The sequence below is a fragment of the Battus philenor genome, unplaced genomic scaffold (assembly GCF_028537555.1).
Source record: "Battus philenor isolate CCGP_79_NKW_IND1 unplaced genomic scaffold, ilBatPhil1.0.hap1 SCAF_20, whole genome shotgun sequence".
In the NCBI taxonomy this organism is placed as follows: domain Eukaryota; kingdom Metazoa; phylum Arthropoda; class Insecta; order Lepidoptera; family Papilionidae; genus Battus; species Battus philenor.
In genome coordinates, this window is record NW_027181683.1 from 895,215 (window position 1) to 910,736 (window position 15,522).

Consider the following 15,522-nt stretch of genomic DNA (forward strand, 5'->3'; position numbering starts at 1 on the left):
TAAGAAGCCGATCTCGCGCCGGCGCGAGTTGCTTATCGACCAACTTTTACTGGCCAGTACGGCGCCGGCATCGCGCGAAGTAACAAGCTAAAGTATCTATTGTGGGCTTAAACGTTCCAACCATAAACATTTTTTTACTGCACCTACTATATGACTACGAGACAAAGTCCGCCACGTGCCAAAACATGAGACCTAACACTGATATACTGAATTCCTTTCGCAGTGCCGGTCTCGCGCCGGTGCGTGGTATTTTCGAATTCTTTTTTTTTTATTTTAAATACCTTTTATATGAAAATCGCACTTACTTAATAGCATTCAACATCACACAATTTAAGGGAATCAGGCGTTACCTCGCGGAAGTCAATCCTAAGTAAGAAAAGGACCAATATTTAGCCACTTCCGCACATGCAGTGGTAGTCGTGTAACAAAGTCCACCGCCCGCCAGCCCGCTGATAAATGCGTATGCGGCAAACAATGCGAATCACACAACCGCCACCGCCAAATTACTCAACACGTGTTTCACCCCACCACGGGGCATCTTCAGGAGTGTTAGTTTTTGACTGACTCCCATGTTCAAGGCACTGGCAGTGAAGGCATTAAATATGTTCCTATGGTAAGTAACACGTCGGCCCACAGATTGCAAGACGCTGGATAAAGGCCGCTTTCAACTGGCCTTATTGGTAATCCATGGGGTAGACCCACGTCTAGAACTGTACATTCTGTAGAACTTATGTTCCTCTTACCTAGATCTGGAACTTTCTACGGGTTCCGTTGATTAATTTCTAGTGTAGAACTCACCAATCGCCTCTATCCTCTTCAGCTCTCGACTGGTATCGAGGAATAAATTCCTCAGCAAATGCAACATGAACGCCACCACAGCGGTGGGGAGCAGAAGCCACCAGTTCACTAGGCATACCACCACTAGAATCGATACCACTTCCAGGAAAAACTAAAAATAAAAAAAATATATATTTTGATTAGATGTCTAGAAAGTTCGATGATCCTCACCATCATAAAATCATATCTGCCTACAGACGCCCATTACAAGGGCATCCGCTGACCACATCCAGGACCTTCCGGCAAGTTTGACCATCACGTCCATTGGGAGATTTTAGGAGTCCATCCATCTATTGGGAGCCCTACCAACAATCGTCGGCTAGTTGTCGCTACTGAAGAACCTTTCAGCCCCAAGATTGCTGTTTCTGCTAGCCTGGTGAGTTTCTGTAGCTTAAATATTTAATGAAATCAGGCGTTACCTTGCGGAAGTCCATCCTAAGTAAGAAAAGGACAAATATTTAGCCACTTCCGCACATGCAGTGGTAGTCGTGCAACAAAGTGCACCGTCCGCCAGCCCGCTGATAAATGCGCATGCGGCAAACAATGCGAATTACACAACTGCCACCGTTAATTCATTCAACACATGTTTTATCCCTCCACGGGGCATCTTCAGGAGTTATGTAACTGTGCGGAAGTGGCTACTTCGGTAGCTTCATCGGAATCGACTTCACTGAACTGAAGAATCCGTGAACTTAACAAAATCTACTTGATAGATCGTACTCCCCATGACCAATGCAGGAAGGTAGAAGACTGTATAAGTTTGATTGTATAGGTTTGTAAGTGCAATAGTAAGACTTGAGATGGCAGGAAGGAGAACTGGGCAATCGAATTTTGGATGGGAGGAGATCCTATCTCGGATCGCCCTCCTTGAAGACGGAGGCACCTGGAAGGCTGCGATTATATATATTACCTAATGCTTTTGCATAGTACGCGTGTTTGTGTGCTATATGTTAAAGGTTGTGTGTCTGTTGTTTCGATAAGGCATTCGCTTGCAGTGTTTAACCCTTTGGAGGCACGGAATTTTAGAAAATATAAATACCCATGTTGCACAGAAATTTTATTTCGTTCAAAATTTAACTAAATTGGTGTGTTATTATTAATAAGGAAATACAATGGTATAAAAAAAAATAATTCTGTTATTAACTACTAAAAATTTCCGGTTTCAACACTTGATGAACTTGTCATATGATGATAAACCTTGCCAGCGCAATCGAGTATATTTTTAACATTTGCTAATGGTGTTGCCAATTACTTTAAATAATAAAGTTTAGAAAAAAATGTATGAGCGCGCAACTATTCCAATATATCCAGTTGGGTCCAGAAATGTCCCACCATGCGTTATTACGCATCAAAAAGGTGGGACATTTTTAATACCAGCGTGCCCCAAAGGGGTAAATGACTGTGGTATGGTGTGACTTGATTGTGGCAGCCCTGAGATGAAATCGCAACAGTGTGACAGAGACAAAAGATTCCGAAGAGCAGAATTTCATCTGATGTATCCTGATAAATCGATTTCGTACCTCAGGGGTCCAAATCCACAGCTATATGAACCCTGGTTCTAGTTCATTAAAATACTTGTACTATTGCTTACCCCTAGACAATCAACCAAGGCCACCGGCAGCAAGGTGTCCACCTGACCCATGTCCTTGGAGAACCGGTTCAGGATGCGACCAGAGGGGTTGTGGTAGAAGAACCACATTGGCGCGTTCGTCACTCCTCTGGAAAGATATTCCGATGTTTACCAGCTGTTATTTTATATGTTAGATCAATACTAAAAATAAGGTCAAGTTTGAGAGAAAGACTCCATGGAATTAAAAACGTCTTTAAATGCAACTATATATATCTATACAGGGTGATTCGTTATAGATATATAAACTGTAAAGTGGTGAATATATAGATCATTTGTCAGAGAAACCTACAAAGCTTCTACACAATCAAATCATCCTGTATAAAGCGATCACTCTGAGATATGTTACATTAAAATATTTTTTCTATCGTAATGCAACAGGCTGGATTTCTAGCAGTACAAAATCTGTACCAACAGATAGTAAACAATATTTAAATTTTAATATATAGTAATACTAATTTTGAAAAAGTTTTTTTAACTATATTACACCATTGATTTTTATATAGATCGCTGGAAGATAATGATAATAATTATATATCACCTGAACATATTATCGTGGAGAGTGATGGAGGCTTTGATGCAGGTGTTGTAGAACACAACCAGCTTGTTCAGGGTGAAGACGATACATATTCCGATGAGGCTGGCATAGATGTACACGCACTGATTTCGTGTTAGATGGAAATAATTTTCTGGAATGTCTTGAAATTCTGAAAACATTTTTTGAGATATTAACATATCGCAGCATTTCTGGAGCTTCCTCCCATATAGATTTTCAATAGGACTGGTTGGAAGGATCTTGCATCCAACGTCCTCTAACGATCATAACAAGCTATGTCTACATTCTGGACATCCTACTGCACTTCCTGGCTCATGGTTTCCATTCCAGGTCTTCACCCTTTTTTCTATCGTAGGGGGGAGGGATCCTGTGAATTGACATAAGGTAACACGCCCTCGGGGGAAGGGCAATGTTTTCTGGGATTCCTACCCACTAAAACCTCCTCGGTGTTAGTCTTCGTTACCTTTGGAGAAACCGCTGGATCTCCTACGGAACCCGCTGCTGCCCCTTAGCACTGGTCTCCACCTTGAAGCGCCAGAGAACATCTGCTCTGCGCGCTATGTGATCTTCCTACTGCCTTATCAACTTGCATATCCTCTGGATTTTTTCAGAAATTTTCAATATTTAATGGAATCAGGCGTTACCTTGCGGAAGTCCATCCTAAGTAAGGAAAGGACCAATATTTAGCCACTTTCGCACATGCAGTTTTAGTCGTGCAAGAAAGTGCAAAGCCCGCCAGCCCGCTGATAAATGCGTATGCGGCAAACAATGCGAATCACACAACCGCCACCGCCAAATTACTCAACACGATATGATTGTAGTTATGTTACACCGATTAGTGTCAAGCACAGAGTCACTCTGTATGTGCGGATGTGAGGAAGTGGCTAAATATTGGTCTTTTTCTTACTCAGAAATTTTCGTTCAGATAAATATTTCTTTATTTTTAATTTTGCATAGGCCTTTCTATGGCCTGATGGGGGACTATGACCTTCCGTAAGGCATCTCTGGTAGCACACATTAGTCGAAGAAGTTCCATATTTAGGCACTGAGGAGTGTTGGGTAATACTATTGAAAAATTACTAGTAATGTGTCTCTATCAAGAGATCCAGTTTTTGTGGCGTCCCGTTCATCCCCTATAGTGGGTGGACAGCGTCTATATAAGTAATTTCTTTCACGTGAATGATATCTCTCGTCTCTCCCATTATTTCTTAATCCTTTTCACCCTTTACTTAACTCATTAGGTTACATTCCCCCCCACCCCCTTTTGGGGATCACTTATTCTTCCCTATTTGAAAGCGACTACACATATTCCTTTAATTATTTTTTCCACATGTCTTTTCTATTTTCGTTCTTGTCTTTAATCATATTATCTTTCACTCACTCACCTTTCGTATTCATATTCTCTTTCATTCTCATAATGTAAATCCATATTCTCGCTTCCTTCACTTACGTTTTCACTCTTCGCGGATTAAAAAAATCGACCCAATTCCTGTGTTCTTCTTATAATAATCTTAAATTTAAGGGTTAAATCGCCTGGACAGGCGCAACATGGAACGACCTGGTCCCTCAAGAAGGAACCTTGTCTTTGGCCGCTTGATATATTTAATAGCACACAAATGAACGTTACCTGGTGGTGGTGCTGTGGTATTGGTGCTGTTAGCCCTCGAAGAAATATACGCGCTGTTCTTCTCTTCCATATTCACCCTGAAATTAAAAATTTAAATTGGAAGACTATATCTTCTTTATAAATACCATTTGAGTCGTCACTTTCTTGACGTCACATAGATTCCCTTCCATTGATAACACAAACTTTAATAATATCAACTATACTTCAAATGTTTACGTATAATTTTAAATTTATAACTAAATATAAAAAAAATCAAATGTCAAATTTAAATCTAGGGAACACTGAACAGTTTATATTGTGATTAAATTGTAATATAAATCTAATGTGAGACAGATTCCATTACCAACTGTCAGATGAAGTATTATATACAGGGTGTTTAGTAATGGACTTGTAAAAAACGCGTCAAAATTCGGACAACTACATATTAAAGTTAATTATTTTTTAATATCCCTTTCTCCTGATTTAGAATTCCAAGTTATTGGCTTGTCATATTGTAATAAAAAAATAGTGTAACAAATATAAGAGTGAGAACTTTAAATAAAAATATTGAAAAGAGGCCTGAAAGCTTTCAAACTTAGTTCACCATTTTAAAGATTTTACAGCGATAACAAATCACGCTGTACAACACAACTGCCACCGTTAAATCACTCTAGACGTGTTTCAACCCTCCACGGGGCATCTTCAGGAGTTATGTTACACCGATTAGTGTCTCTGTGTTTGGCATTGTTTGCCGCATGCGCATTTATCAGCGGACTGGCGGGCGGTGCACTTTGTTGCACGACTACCACTACATGTGCGGAAGTAGCTAAATATTGGTCCTTTTCTTACTTAGGATGGACTTCCTTCCGCAAGGTAACGCCTGATTCCATTAAATGTCGTGTCCAATATAAAAAGTTTCAGTAATCTTTTTTTAACTTCTGGATCACCGAGACACCTCCCCGACATCAAGTCGCTTGGTTGCGGAAACCAGCTCACAAAGCCAAGACAGTTTTAATCTGACTGGTAATAAAAAATCTTAAAAAATCTCTTAATAAACTGATAAAATTACACACCATTCTTTCAACCACACGTCAGTAGAAGAATAGAAGATTTGCGCCAGAAGAAAGAGAGCGAAGAGTAGCGCCATGGAACAAACACTCCCGCCGCTTTTAATGTAAGACAGGTACACGCTGTTATCCACCGACCCTTTGTTCTGACTCTCACCTGGAAATAGTATATATAGATAGTTCACGGTTCCCCATCATCAAACCCAAAAACTTTGATATAAGATTTAAGGCAGGTTTCTGAAGGCAGAAATCTGAAGCAGAAGAACTAAAGCAGATATCTTCTGCGGAAGAATAGAGACTGACCTCTTGAGTAGGAGGTGATAAGAAGAGAGATTGTCTAGAGGCATTTTTTTAGGAAACTGAAGGTAAAACTCTTGAGTAGTACTGGCAACAGATATAGTAAAAGACTTGAGGCAGACGACTTCTGCGGGAGAACAGAGACAGACCACTCAAGTAGGAGATTATAAGAAGAGTGATCGGCTGGAGGAATCTATTGTAAGAAACCGAGGTAAAACTCTTGAAGAGGAGTAACATCTTTCGAAGGAAACTTGCGGAAGATATCTTCTGCTAGGGAATAGAGATCTCATGAGTAGGAGATGATAAGAACGGAAAATTTCTGGAGCCATTTCTAACAAGAAACTGAAAGTAAAACTTTTGATATTACTGGCAACAGCCTGCTGGAGAATAAAGATAGATCACATGAGTAAGAAATGATAAGAACAGAGATTGTCTTGTTTCATCTCCAGTGCGTCAAAGAGGATACAATAGCTTAAATCGAAGCTCTCATTTCTCTCGTTAAATTGACAAGTTGATTTCTCAAGTTCTTAAATTGTGGATTCTGTATTACGTCCTAAAACCAGACAAACTTGACGTAAATAGATCCTCCTATCTTCCTAAACCATATATATAGAATAATATTTATATCTAGTGACAAATCTGTGGTAAATAGTTGCACTCTCACAATGAAATTGTATTCCTGTAAGTGAAAAAAAGTGACGGGTATAGTCCAGTGAATTGGAACTTGAAGTAGCAGTGGGCAGACCACATAGCACGCTTAAGAGATGTCCAATAGAACCTTAACGTACTCGATTGGAACTGCAGATCGGCAAGGTATAATCAACAACCTTATTTAGGTCTTAAGATGACGCAGAACGCGCGCCATTTCCATCAAGCCTTAATGGAACTAAATGAGCAGGGCCTGTATTCTGCAATGGAGGTTCTATAGCTGACCTGATGGTGATGGTTAACGTTAAACTCACCTTCGTATTTCGGATCCATGTTGTTGTCCAAGTCCATGTTGAAAGACAGCTGTGACGCCTCCGACATCGATCTCTGTGACCGCAGCTTGTGGATGTTGTCCTGGGAAGCATGACTAATCCATTGGTATCAAGGCGCTTTGGGTTTCGGAACAAAACCATTATATCTCTACTAAAATATTTTATACAAACAAATCTACATATATCTATAAATGTAACAGATATAGGAAAAAAAACTATTCAAATTCACTTTTACTTTAAAGGTTAGCTTACTATAGAGAACACTTCTATACAGAAAATACCCCAAGATACAAAGGAACGTATAAGATGCTTAACTTTAAATTAATATAAAAAATACTCCTTTTCCGTGAAGCGTAAATAGTATGTACAAGAAGAGGATAATTTGGTTTATATTTGCTAAAAGTTTATACGTTGGATTATTATGGAAAGAGCTTTCTTATAGAAAAATCTCGCGATGAAAATAAACATTTTTAGAAGTATACAATCAGTTATAAACAGAAAAGTGGTGATCCTAAGATACTTACTTTTGTGTGTGTTAGACTGTTGCAGAAAGAGCTTTTGTATCAAAAAAAAAACTCTAAATATAAATGAACGTACAAAATGAATGGCGAAGGAAGGATTGTTAATATCGCCCTTTAGAAACATAATATCAATTACCTCCAGAAAAAGGATAATCTGATTCATATATATATATAAAGTTTAAGTGTTAGCTTATTACAGAGAGCACTTCTAAACCGAAAAAATCCCAGAATACAGACGGATAATTGAGATATAATATATAAAGTTTTACACTTTAATCATACTAAGAACACCCTTTACACTTAAATAATAAAAATATTGTTACAAATAAATCTACAACTATCTATTAGTTATTTACAGAAATAGGATAATCTGATTCATATTTACTTAAAGTTTTTTGTACGGAAAGAACTTTTGTATAAAAAAAATGCTAAAAGAGCGAGTGAGATAACTATACCCACTTGTATGAGTGAGACAACAATGGTCATGCCCAAGTAGACTCAGAAAATTGTTCTTTATTTTAAACTATGTATTAGTATTTCTTAGAAGCCGCTTCTATACTTTATTTAAAATAGACACGACAACAGCAAGAAATAATTGATGTTTAAATTAGTTTCAAAAAGTTTTTTTTGGACCAGACTGTCATTGCTGCCGAAATGGCATTTGAAGATTTCGCAGGTTTAAAGTGGCAGGCAACAGAGTGCACCTAGCCTAAGATCTACATAGTTGTTAGATCACTTCGGTGAACGCCCCATGGAGTGATCAGGGACCAGATCCCCTACTAGGGAACCGACGTTAGGGCTGTCACTTGATAATAAATGATATACTACAAAATTAAATATGTTTGCTTATTGTGAGCGTAGAGTTCTGAACTGAAACTTCAGGAAAATGTATCCGATTATCCATATCTAGTTACATAAACAAGAAACTTATAGATAAACTAACATTTTTTACATCCGTCTGATGCTCGATTTTTGTAGCAGCTGTGCAAACCTATAATATTTAAGCCTTAATATATTTTTTTAGGATCTGAGATTTATTATAAGGTTACTACTGGATGGTGGGTAAGCCCTAACGGTGACCACCGCCGAGTAACGGTGATCATGTCATTATTTTTAATTATGGAATAATTGCGCAATAAATTATAAACCGTAGAATAATTTGACACATCTGACCATATCTATCAAATATTTGATGTCAATCAAAACCGAAAAAAGCTATGTATGATGTAACAAAAAATCTCGTGTAACATAAGGCAAGTCCTGCGGTGTTTATTTTTGTAAAGAAATAGTTGGTCAATATACTGTCTTACCACCAGCGCCATCTACAGTTGACTTGATTTATATTTGCGCCATCTAGCGGCGAATAGATGAACTATTACATTCATATTATTAGCGGGGATACCAGATAATAAAAAATAGTTTATGTTATTTGTTTTATATAGTAATATTAAACTGTATTCTAAAAAAGACATCCAAGTGAACACACTTCACATACATTATCTTGTTTTATCTGTGGTACACGGACAGATAAATAACTTTTCATTGAAGTTTTTTGTTAGTACTTTAATAAATATAAAAATGCTTACAATGCTGTCGTGCTTCTCATAGACGGTCTTCTGCTTCTGTTTCTCTTCTTCGACTTTTTCTCCAATTTCTATCAGGTTCTCGAAGTCTGGCACTCCAGTCTTCAGTTCTTGGTAGGTTCCTTGTGCGACTATCTATAATATATTAAAAGATTACATAAAGCACAAGTTAAATTCATCATTGCTTTTCAATCCTACCAAGTAAAGTGTACAGTCCATTTAAAGTCCACTGTTGGACAAAAGCCTCTCCCATGCAACAAAGGTGGAAAGACCTTGTGGGTGGACTTCCCACAGCAGTGGAGTAGCGTTAATGTTTCATATATATATATATATATATATATATATGCTTCCTTTTCACTCGATCGAAGCTTACATGGCATGGGCCTCTTCAAAAGATTACCACGATGACCAGTCCTGTGCAGCCCACATCCAGAGACCGTAACCATGTTATGGTCCAACCAGTAGTGGGCCCACTTACGCCACGTCTACCGGCTCATGGTCGCCACTCGAGAACCTTTCGGCTCAACTGGCCATCGGTCGCATTAGTAACTGCCACTTTAGACAAGAAACTCTTCAATATTTTATTCTTCTGCTTATTATATAATCTATGCAAATAAATAAAATTTGTGCGTCTGTTTCTTATATGAAAATAATCGCTTTTTACTACATACCAATATTAAATACTTGTTGTATATCTAGTAACTTTTAACGGGCCTATTCCGACTGTTGTATATGGATACAGCTTTCTAAATTACTACGATTTAATTGCGCAAAAGGCGTGGTAACCTGAATGACAAAGATGAGTCCGATATTCTTAAATCCAATAGACTAATAGAAATAACTGTAATATATAGATATATGTATATATTTAATTATAAATATATCCATATAAAATATCAACTCTCAGTTTAACAATTTTTTTTCTTTTATATCATTGTATTTCATTTAATATATATATATATATATATATATATATATACACAGCTGATTAATATAGGCCTCTTTCAATCGATTTTTTTTTAAATCTATGTGGGAAGCCTATGTCCAGTATTGGACGTCTTACGACTAAATAATGATGACATGTAACTGTGGTGGATATCAAAACAATTGTCTCTCTGACTGTACCTCTGCGTCACATCGAAGAGACTTCTAGAAGATAAGAGAACTCACCCGTCCCCCGCGCATGACGCACACGTTGTCCGCGTGACGCGCGTACTGGACGTGATGCGTCACCAACACCGTAGTCTTATCCCGTAGAAAACCTCGGACGCATTCCTCGTATATAGCCTGAGCTACCTGAAAAAACACAATGTATGAAACCTTCTATATACATCGATATATAGCACTCTTTCAACCACACTTATAAAAAGTGAAAGAGACAGATGATTCTAGTAAGCGTCAATCACTAAGTTATCCAAAGATTCTTTGAAGGGTTGAAGTAGCGGTTTTATTTGTATGAAACTTTATTAAATGTGTACGTGGAACATTAAAGATAGTTCTGTTTCAATCGTTGTTTCAAAGAATGAAAGAGACAGGTAATTGTAATTTATCATGTGAAAGAGATAGATTGGAATAATATATATATATATATATCTAATATAAAAAATTCTCGTGTCACGGTGTTCGAACTTGAATTCCTCTGAAACGGCTTGACCGATTTTTACCAAATTTTATATGCGTATTCAGTAGGTCTGAGAATCGGCTACTATCCATTTTTCATACCCCTAAGTGATAAGGGTTGTTCACCCTTAAAATTTTTTTTTATTTTTTTTTTTACGAAATTTTTTGTTTTTATTTTTTTATGATACAACATACAAAAATACATACAACCCTAAATTTTCACCCCTCAACGATCAACCCTTATTTTTAAATTGAAAATTAAAAATATTTTTTTTGCAAAACAACGTTTGCGGGATCAGCTAGTATATATATATAAAGAGAGAGAGAGAAAGAGAGAAAAGTCGATACTTCCGCCAACATCAACGATATCTCTGGCATGTCATAAGGAACAAACCGCTGGTTAATTTACCTTGGCATCAACAGCTGCCAAAGGATCATCAAGTAGGTAGACATCGGCTGATTGGTAGACACAACGCGCCAGGGAGACTCGCGCACGCTGCCCTCCAGATAAAGATGCACCTGGAACAAGGCAGATAAATTGTCACACAAAGATTACCAAAGAAACGCACGCTAGACATCTGATTTCCCTTTTTATCTATATTTTTCTGCTTTCTTTTTTCGTTCCCTTTTCTTTTCCATACTCTTTAATGAAAAACATAATTCTTTACAGGGTAAAGAAATTTAAAAAAGAATGAATTGTAATGCTAAACTCTAATTATGATCTAAAACCCTAACCTTAATTTAAAATTCTAACCATAATTCATAACCGTATACATAATTTTTAAAATCGTGTACATAATAAAAATCTTAAAGATAATTAAAAAAAAAACATCTCATAATTACAGTAATCATTATTCAAAATCCTAATCATAATGCAAAATTCTAATTATAATTCCAAAATCCTAATATTACTTTAAATTTCTAATCATTATTCAAAACTCTAGTCATAATTCAACACTCTCGCTGTAATTCAAAATCCTAACTATACTTCAATAAGCTAAGCATACATTAAAACGCTAACCATAATTCTAAGTCCTAAGTAGAATTCAATACTCTAACAATCATTCATTAACCTAACCATAATCATAATCATGATTAAAACCCTTATCATAATTATGCTCATCATCATTATTCAAAATCCTAATTATAATTCATAACCCTAATAATAATTTAAAATTCTAATTATTATCTAAAAATTCTGTCATAATTCAAAACCCCAACTGTAATTCAAAATCATAACAAAACTTCAATAAGCTAAGCATACTTCATAACCCTAACCATAAATCATAACCGTAACCATAATTTAAAACCCAAACCAAAATTCATTGTAATTACAATCATAAATAACATAAAACTGCCGTAGAACCGCAGCTGCTTATCAAAACAGCGCTTTGTTTAACACTCGGCCGAAAATCCTGAGTCAGCACTTCTATGGCTCGTCGCAGTGTTGCCAATTGTAAAACTCCGTTGTCTACAATTTGTAAATAAATTAATACATTAGCTATAACTAAAGATATTTGTGAACGAAAAAGGGACGAAAAACGAGGATCATTAGAAACCCCCCCCCCTCCGCAGGTATGGGTTGATGAATTCCATTGTTATTTATAAAAAAACATGGCGTCCACAGATCTTATAATAAACTGTATAAAAGATTAATCTGTAGGGTAACCGTACTTTATCGATGATTTACATTCTTAGCCACTGCAAAAAGATTTACAGTATTTTAATAGTTATTTTGGGCCATAGGTCGTCCAGTTCTGGACATACACTTCCTCCACGGATTTCCTTTTGGGATCGGTAAAAAGTGACATGCATCTCAGAGTTCCCCAAACTTTTTTGTATCGTAGACCCCTTGCCATGTTTTTCCTTGTTGGGTAGATCCCCTACTTATCTGATATTCATTTCCTGTAAATTTCAGGAAACGAATAAACGTCTTTGTCCCACATTCGTATTTACAGAGTGACGAATTGAACAAGTCAGTGCAAGGTAGCGAAGCTCTGAGACTGCGATTCTCAGGATTTTACAAGTTCAAAATGTATTGCGACCACAAAGCGAATACCAACATCCTACAACTTACACAAATTTATAAACATATATAATAATGTAATGTAAATGTTTTGATATTATAAGATAGTATGATGTAAGTAAACAGGTACTATTAGTGTATGTGTTGAGATCCACTACCGTGGACCCTCATTTTCATTTCATGGACCCCCAAACTTTTTCTCTGACGTAGCACCCTTGCAGGTTGTCATAGACCCCTAGGGGTCGATTTAGACCACTTTGGGAATCACTGATCTAGATCTAGAGCCTTCACACTTAAATATGTCTACATTTTTGGTCATACGACACAGGTACCGTGAATGTTTACACTGAATTTTAAAATTCAAATATAGGGGAAATGAATTTAAATCTAGTTTCTATCAAATAAGGCTGTTATATCAATAAACATAACTGAACAATAAAATAAAAAAACGGTAATTAAGGATGAACTTTTTAACTAGCGTGGTAATGGTAGCTATAATGACAGTTGTATTAAAAATAGTTCCATCTCACCTCTCTCTCCGACTACAGTCTTGTCACCGTGCGGCAGAATGTCAAGATCGCTCTTCAACTGGCAACACTTGATCACCTGCTTGTACCGGCGCAGGTCCATCTCCTGGCCAAACAGGATATTCTGTCGAACCTTAAAATCAAGGACACAGATCAAATTTGGTATTTTAACTGTTCAGCAAGAATATTGTCTCATCATCGGTCGTGGAACTGTAGCCGTTGGAGCCAGAAGGTTCTAGATTCGCAACCACGAGCAGGTCAGGGAAAGTCGCTGGATGTAGACAGGGCAAGACCCGTCATCGTGCCGATGTTCAGGAGCGGCCAATGCCCAACAGTGGGCGTCTATCGGCTAAAAAGACGAAGTTAAACATACACAAAAATGTCACAAATCTATACGCTTTCTATTTCAAGGCACAAAAAATATAACTAAAAATTTATCTAAATCGTGTATATAAGATATGATATTGATAATAAATATGTTTTCATATACAATTTTATATATCATTTACACTTAAATGTACACCAAAACTTTATATAAAAAAACGAAAAGGAAATGTATCAGAATAACATAGCTAATGACTAAATAAAGAAACAATAAATATAGAGGTACAAGAGGCGGTTTTATCGCTCGAGAAGATCTCTACCAGAAAACCTTTGAAATGAGAGACATAAGGAGAGGGTAGTTTTACAATTTAAAAAAATGGTTTCAGACTTTGTATATGTAGATAGAAATATAAGGTTTAATGTACATAAGAACGTACAGATGCATCAAATAGCCATGGATCTTGAGCGGCGTAGGCGATGGTACAGCGCACGTCAAGGGTCCCACTGCTGGGCTCCAGCTCACGTAACGCGGCCTGCAACAACGTCGATTTCCCGGAACCCACCACCCCAACCACAGTTGTCAAAGTCTCAGGCTTTATCTGTAAATATTACATTAGTAATTACAATAAATAAAACTTGTAATTTGAAGTTGAAAAACGTTACATGAATTCTGTTTGATTCATGTTTCTATAGATATAGATTCTTTCAACATTCTTCTCATAGTATATATTTGATATCAATAAAAATAATCAAAAGTGGAAAACATAAGACCTAAAATCAAATTTGATTAAAATTAATAAAACGAAAAGACCCTAATAAATAGTACAACATTAAACATACTGTATATACCTTTTTAATGATTTCACTAAACAATGCAAAGGTCGACATGAAAGAGACAAAAGATCTATCAGAGTAGTGCTATAGTACTGCGATCGTAGGTGAGGATACTATCCCTATATAGGATAACATCATCCTATATAAGGATATAATCATAAATTTATATATAGGATTATTCATTATAGACTTTTTTATTTACTTTATTGGAGATAAACAATACCAAGGGCAGTAAATAATTACAAACTTAGAAATATAAAATTAGTTACAATTGTTACATTATAAATATCTAACTAAGAACATTTAATGATTTATAGTCGAACAATGATAAAACAAATAAAAATATTACTAAACAGGAATCAAAGATTATGGTTTATATATTTATATTATGGTTTAAATTGCATTGTGTGTACTCAATAATTTCTAACGAAATTGTCTTTTAAAAGATACGAGAGAGCACGAGAATATATCAATATCACTAATATATAAATTGTGGAGGTCACACATTCTGTATAAGGGTGCACGTTTACCGATATTTGTCTTAGCCGTTGATAAAAAGAAGAGATATCTAGAACGCGTTCTTGCTGCAGGAATTCGAAAATTTACCTCGGACAGTTCCGAATAATTAACATGGCTAGCACAAGAGTAAGAAAGTAGAAATGTAGCATGAAAGATAGAAAACGGACCGAAAGAGAATGTGAAGAATGAAAGAAAAAAGAAAAAATAAAAGATAATGTAAAAAAATTAAATGCTGATAAAGTCCCTATCCCTCTACAAATAGGGGTACGAGAGGCCCCCAATAGCGGGGGTCATAAAAAAAAACATGGCTATCACAAATATTTTTAAGTGTAGTGGCGTCCATTAGAGAACGTCGATCATTCAATGATAACATTCGGTATCTGTTTGAAAACATTTAATTAATTGCCACTGCTTTCAAACAAGTTTCTAGAGTATTGACAGCAGCGACCTCTATATACCATAATACCACACTGATCACCAAATCGCCTGCTAAGCGTGGTGATTATGATATATCCCCACCACAGATATCTTTGGGAGAGACCTGTGCCTTTCAGTAGGCGTCTATTTTCTCCTCTCGTTCCACCCTTATTTATGTTGA

At 36.5% G+C, this 15,522-nt stretch overlaps 1 protein-coding gene across 1 annotated transcript in view; it reads right to left on the bottom strand.

Annotated features, from left to right (window-relative positions):
• LOC137923091 (probable multidrug resistance-associated protein lethal(2)03659) overlaps window positions 1-15,522 on the bottom strand; it is an 89,294-nt gene that overhangs the window by 14,586 nt on the left and 59,186 nt on the right. The window contains exons 12-22 of the mRNA XM_068766227.1: window positions 14,009-14,170; window positions 13,251-13,380; window positions 11,104-11,213; window positions 10,245-10,370; window positions 9,078-9,209; window positions 6,953-7,052; window positions 5,700-5,850; window positions 4,648-4,724; window positions 3,006-3,171; window positions 2,429-2,555; window positions 799-949 (exon numbers count right to left, since the gene is read on the bottom strand). Coding sequence (XP_068622328.1) covers window positions 799-949; window positions 2,429-2,555; window positions 3,006-3,171; window positions 4,648-4,724; window positions 5,700-5,850; window positions 6,953-7,052; window positions 9,078-9,209; window positions 10,245-10,370; window positions 11,104-11,213; window positions 13,251-13,380; window positions 14,009-14,170 — 1,432 coding nt within the window. The remainder of the gene's footprint in view (window positions 1-798; window positions 950-2,428; window positions 2,556-3,005; window positions 3,172-4,647; window positions 4,725-5,699; window positions 5,851-6,952; window positions 7,053-9,077; window positions 9,210-10,244; window positions 10,371-11,103; window positions 11,214-13,250; window positions 13,381-14,008; window positions 14,171-15,522) is intronic.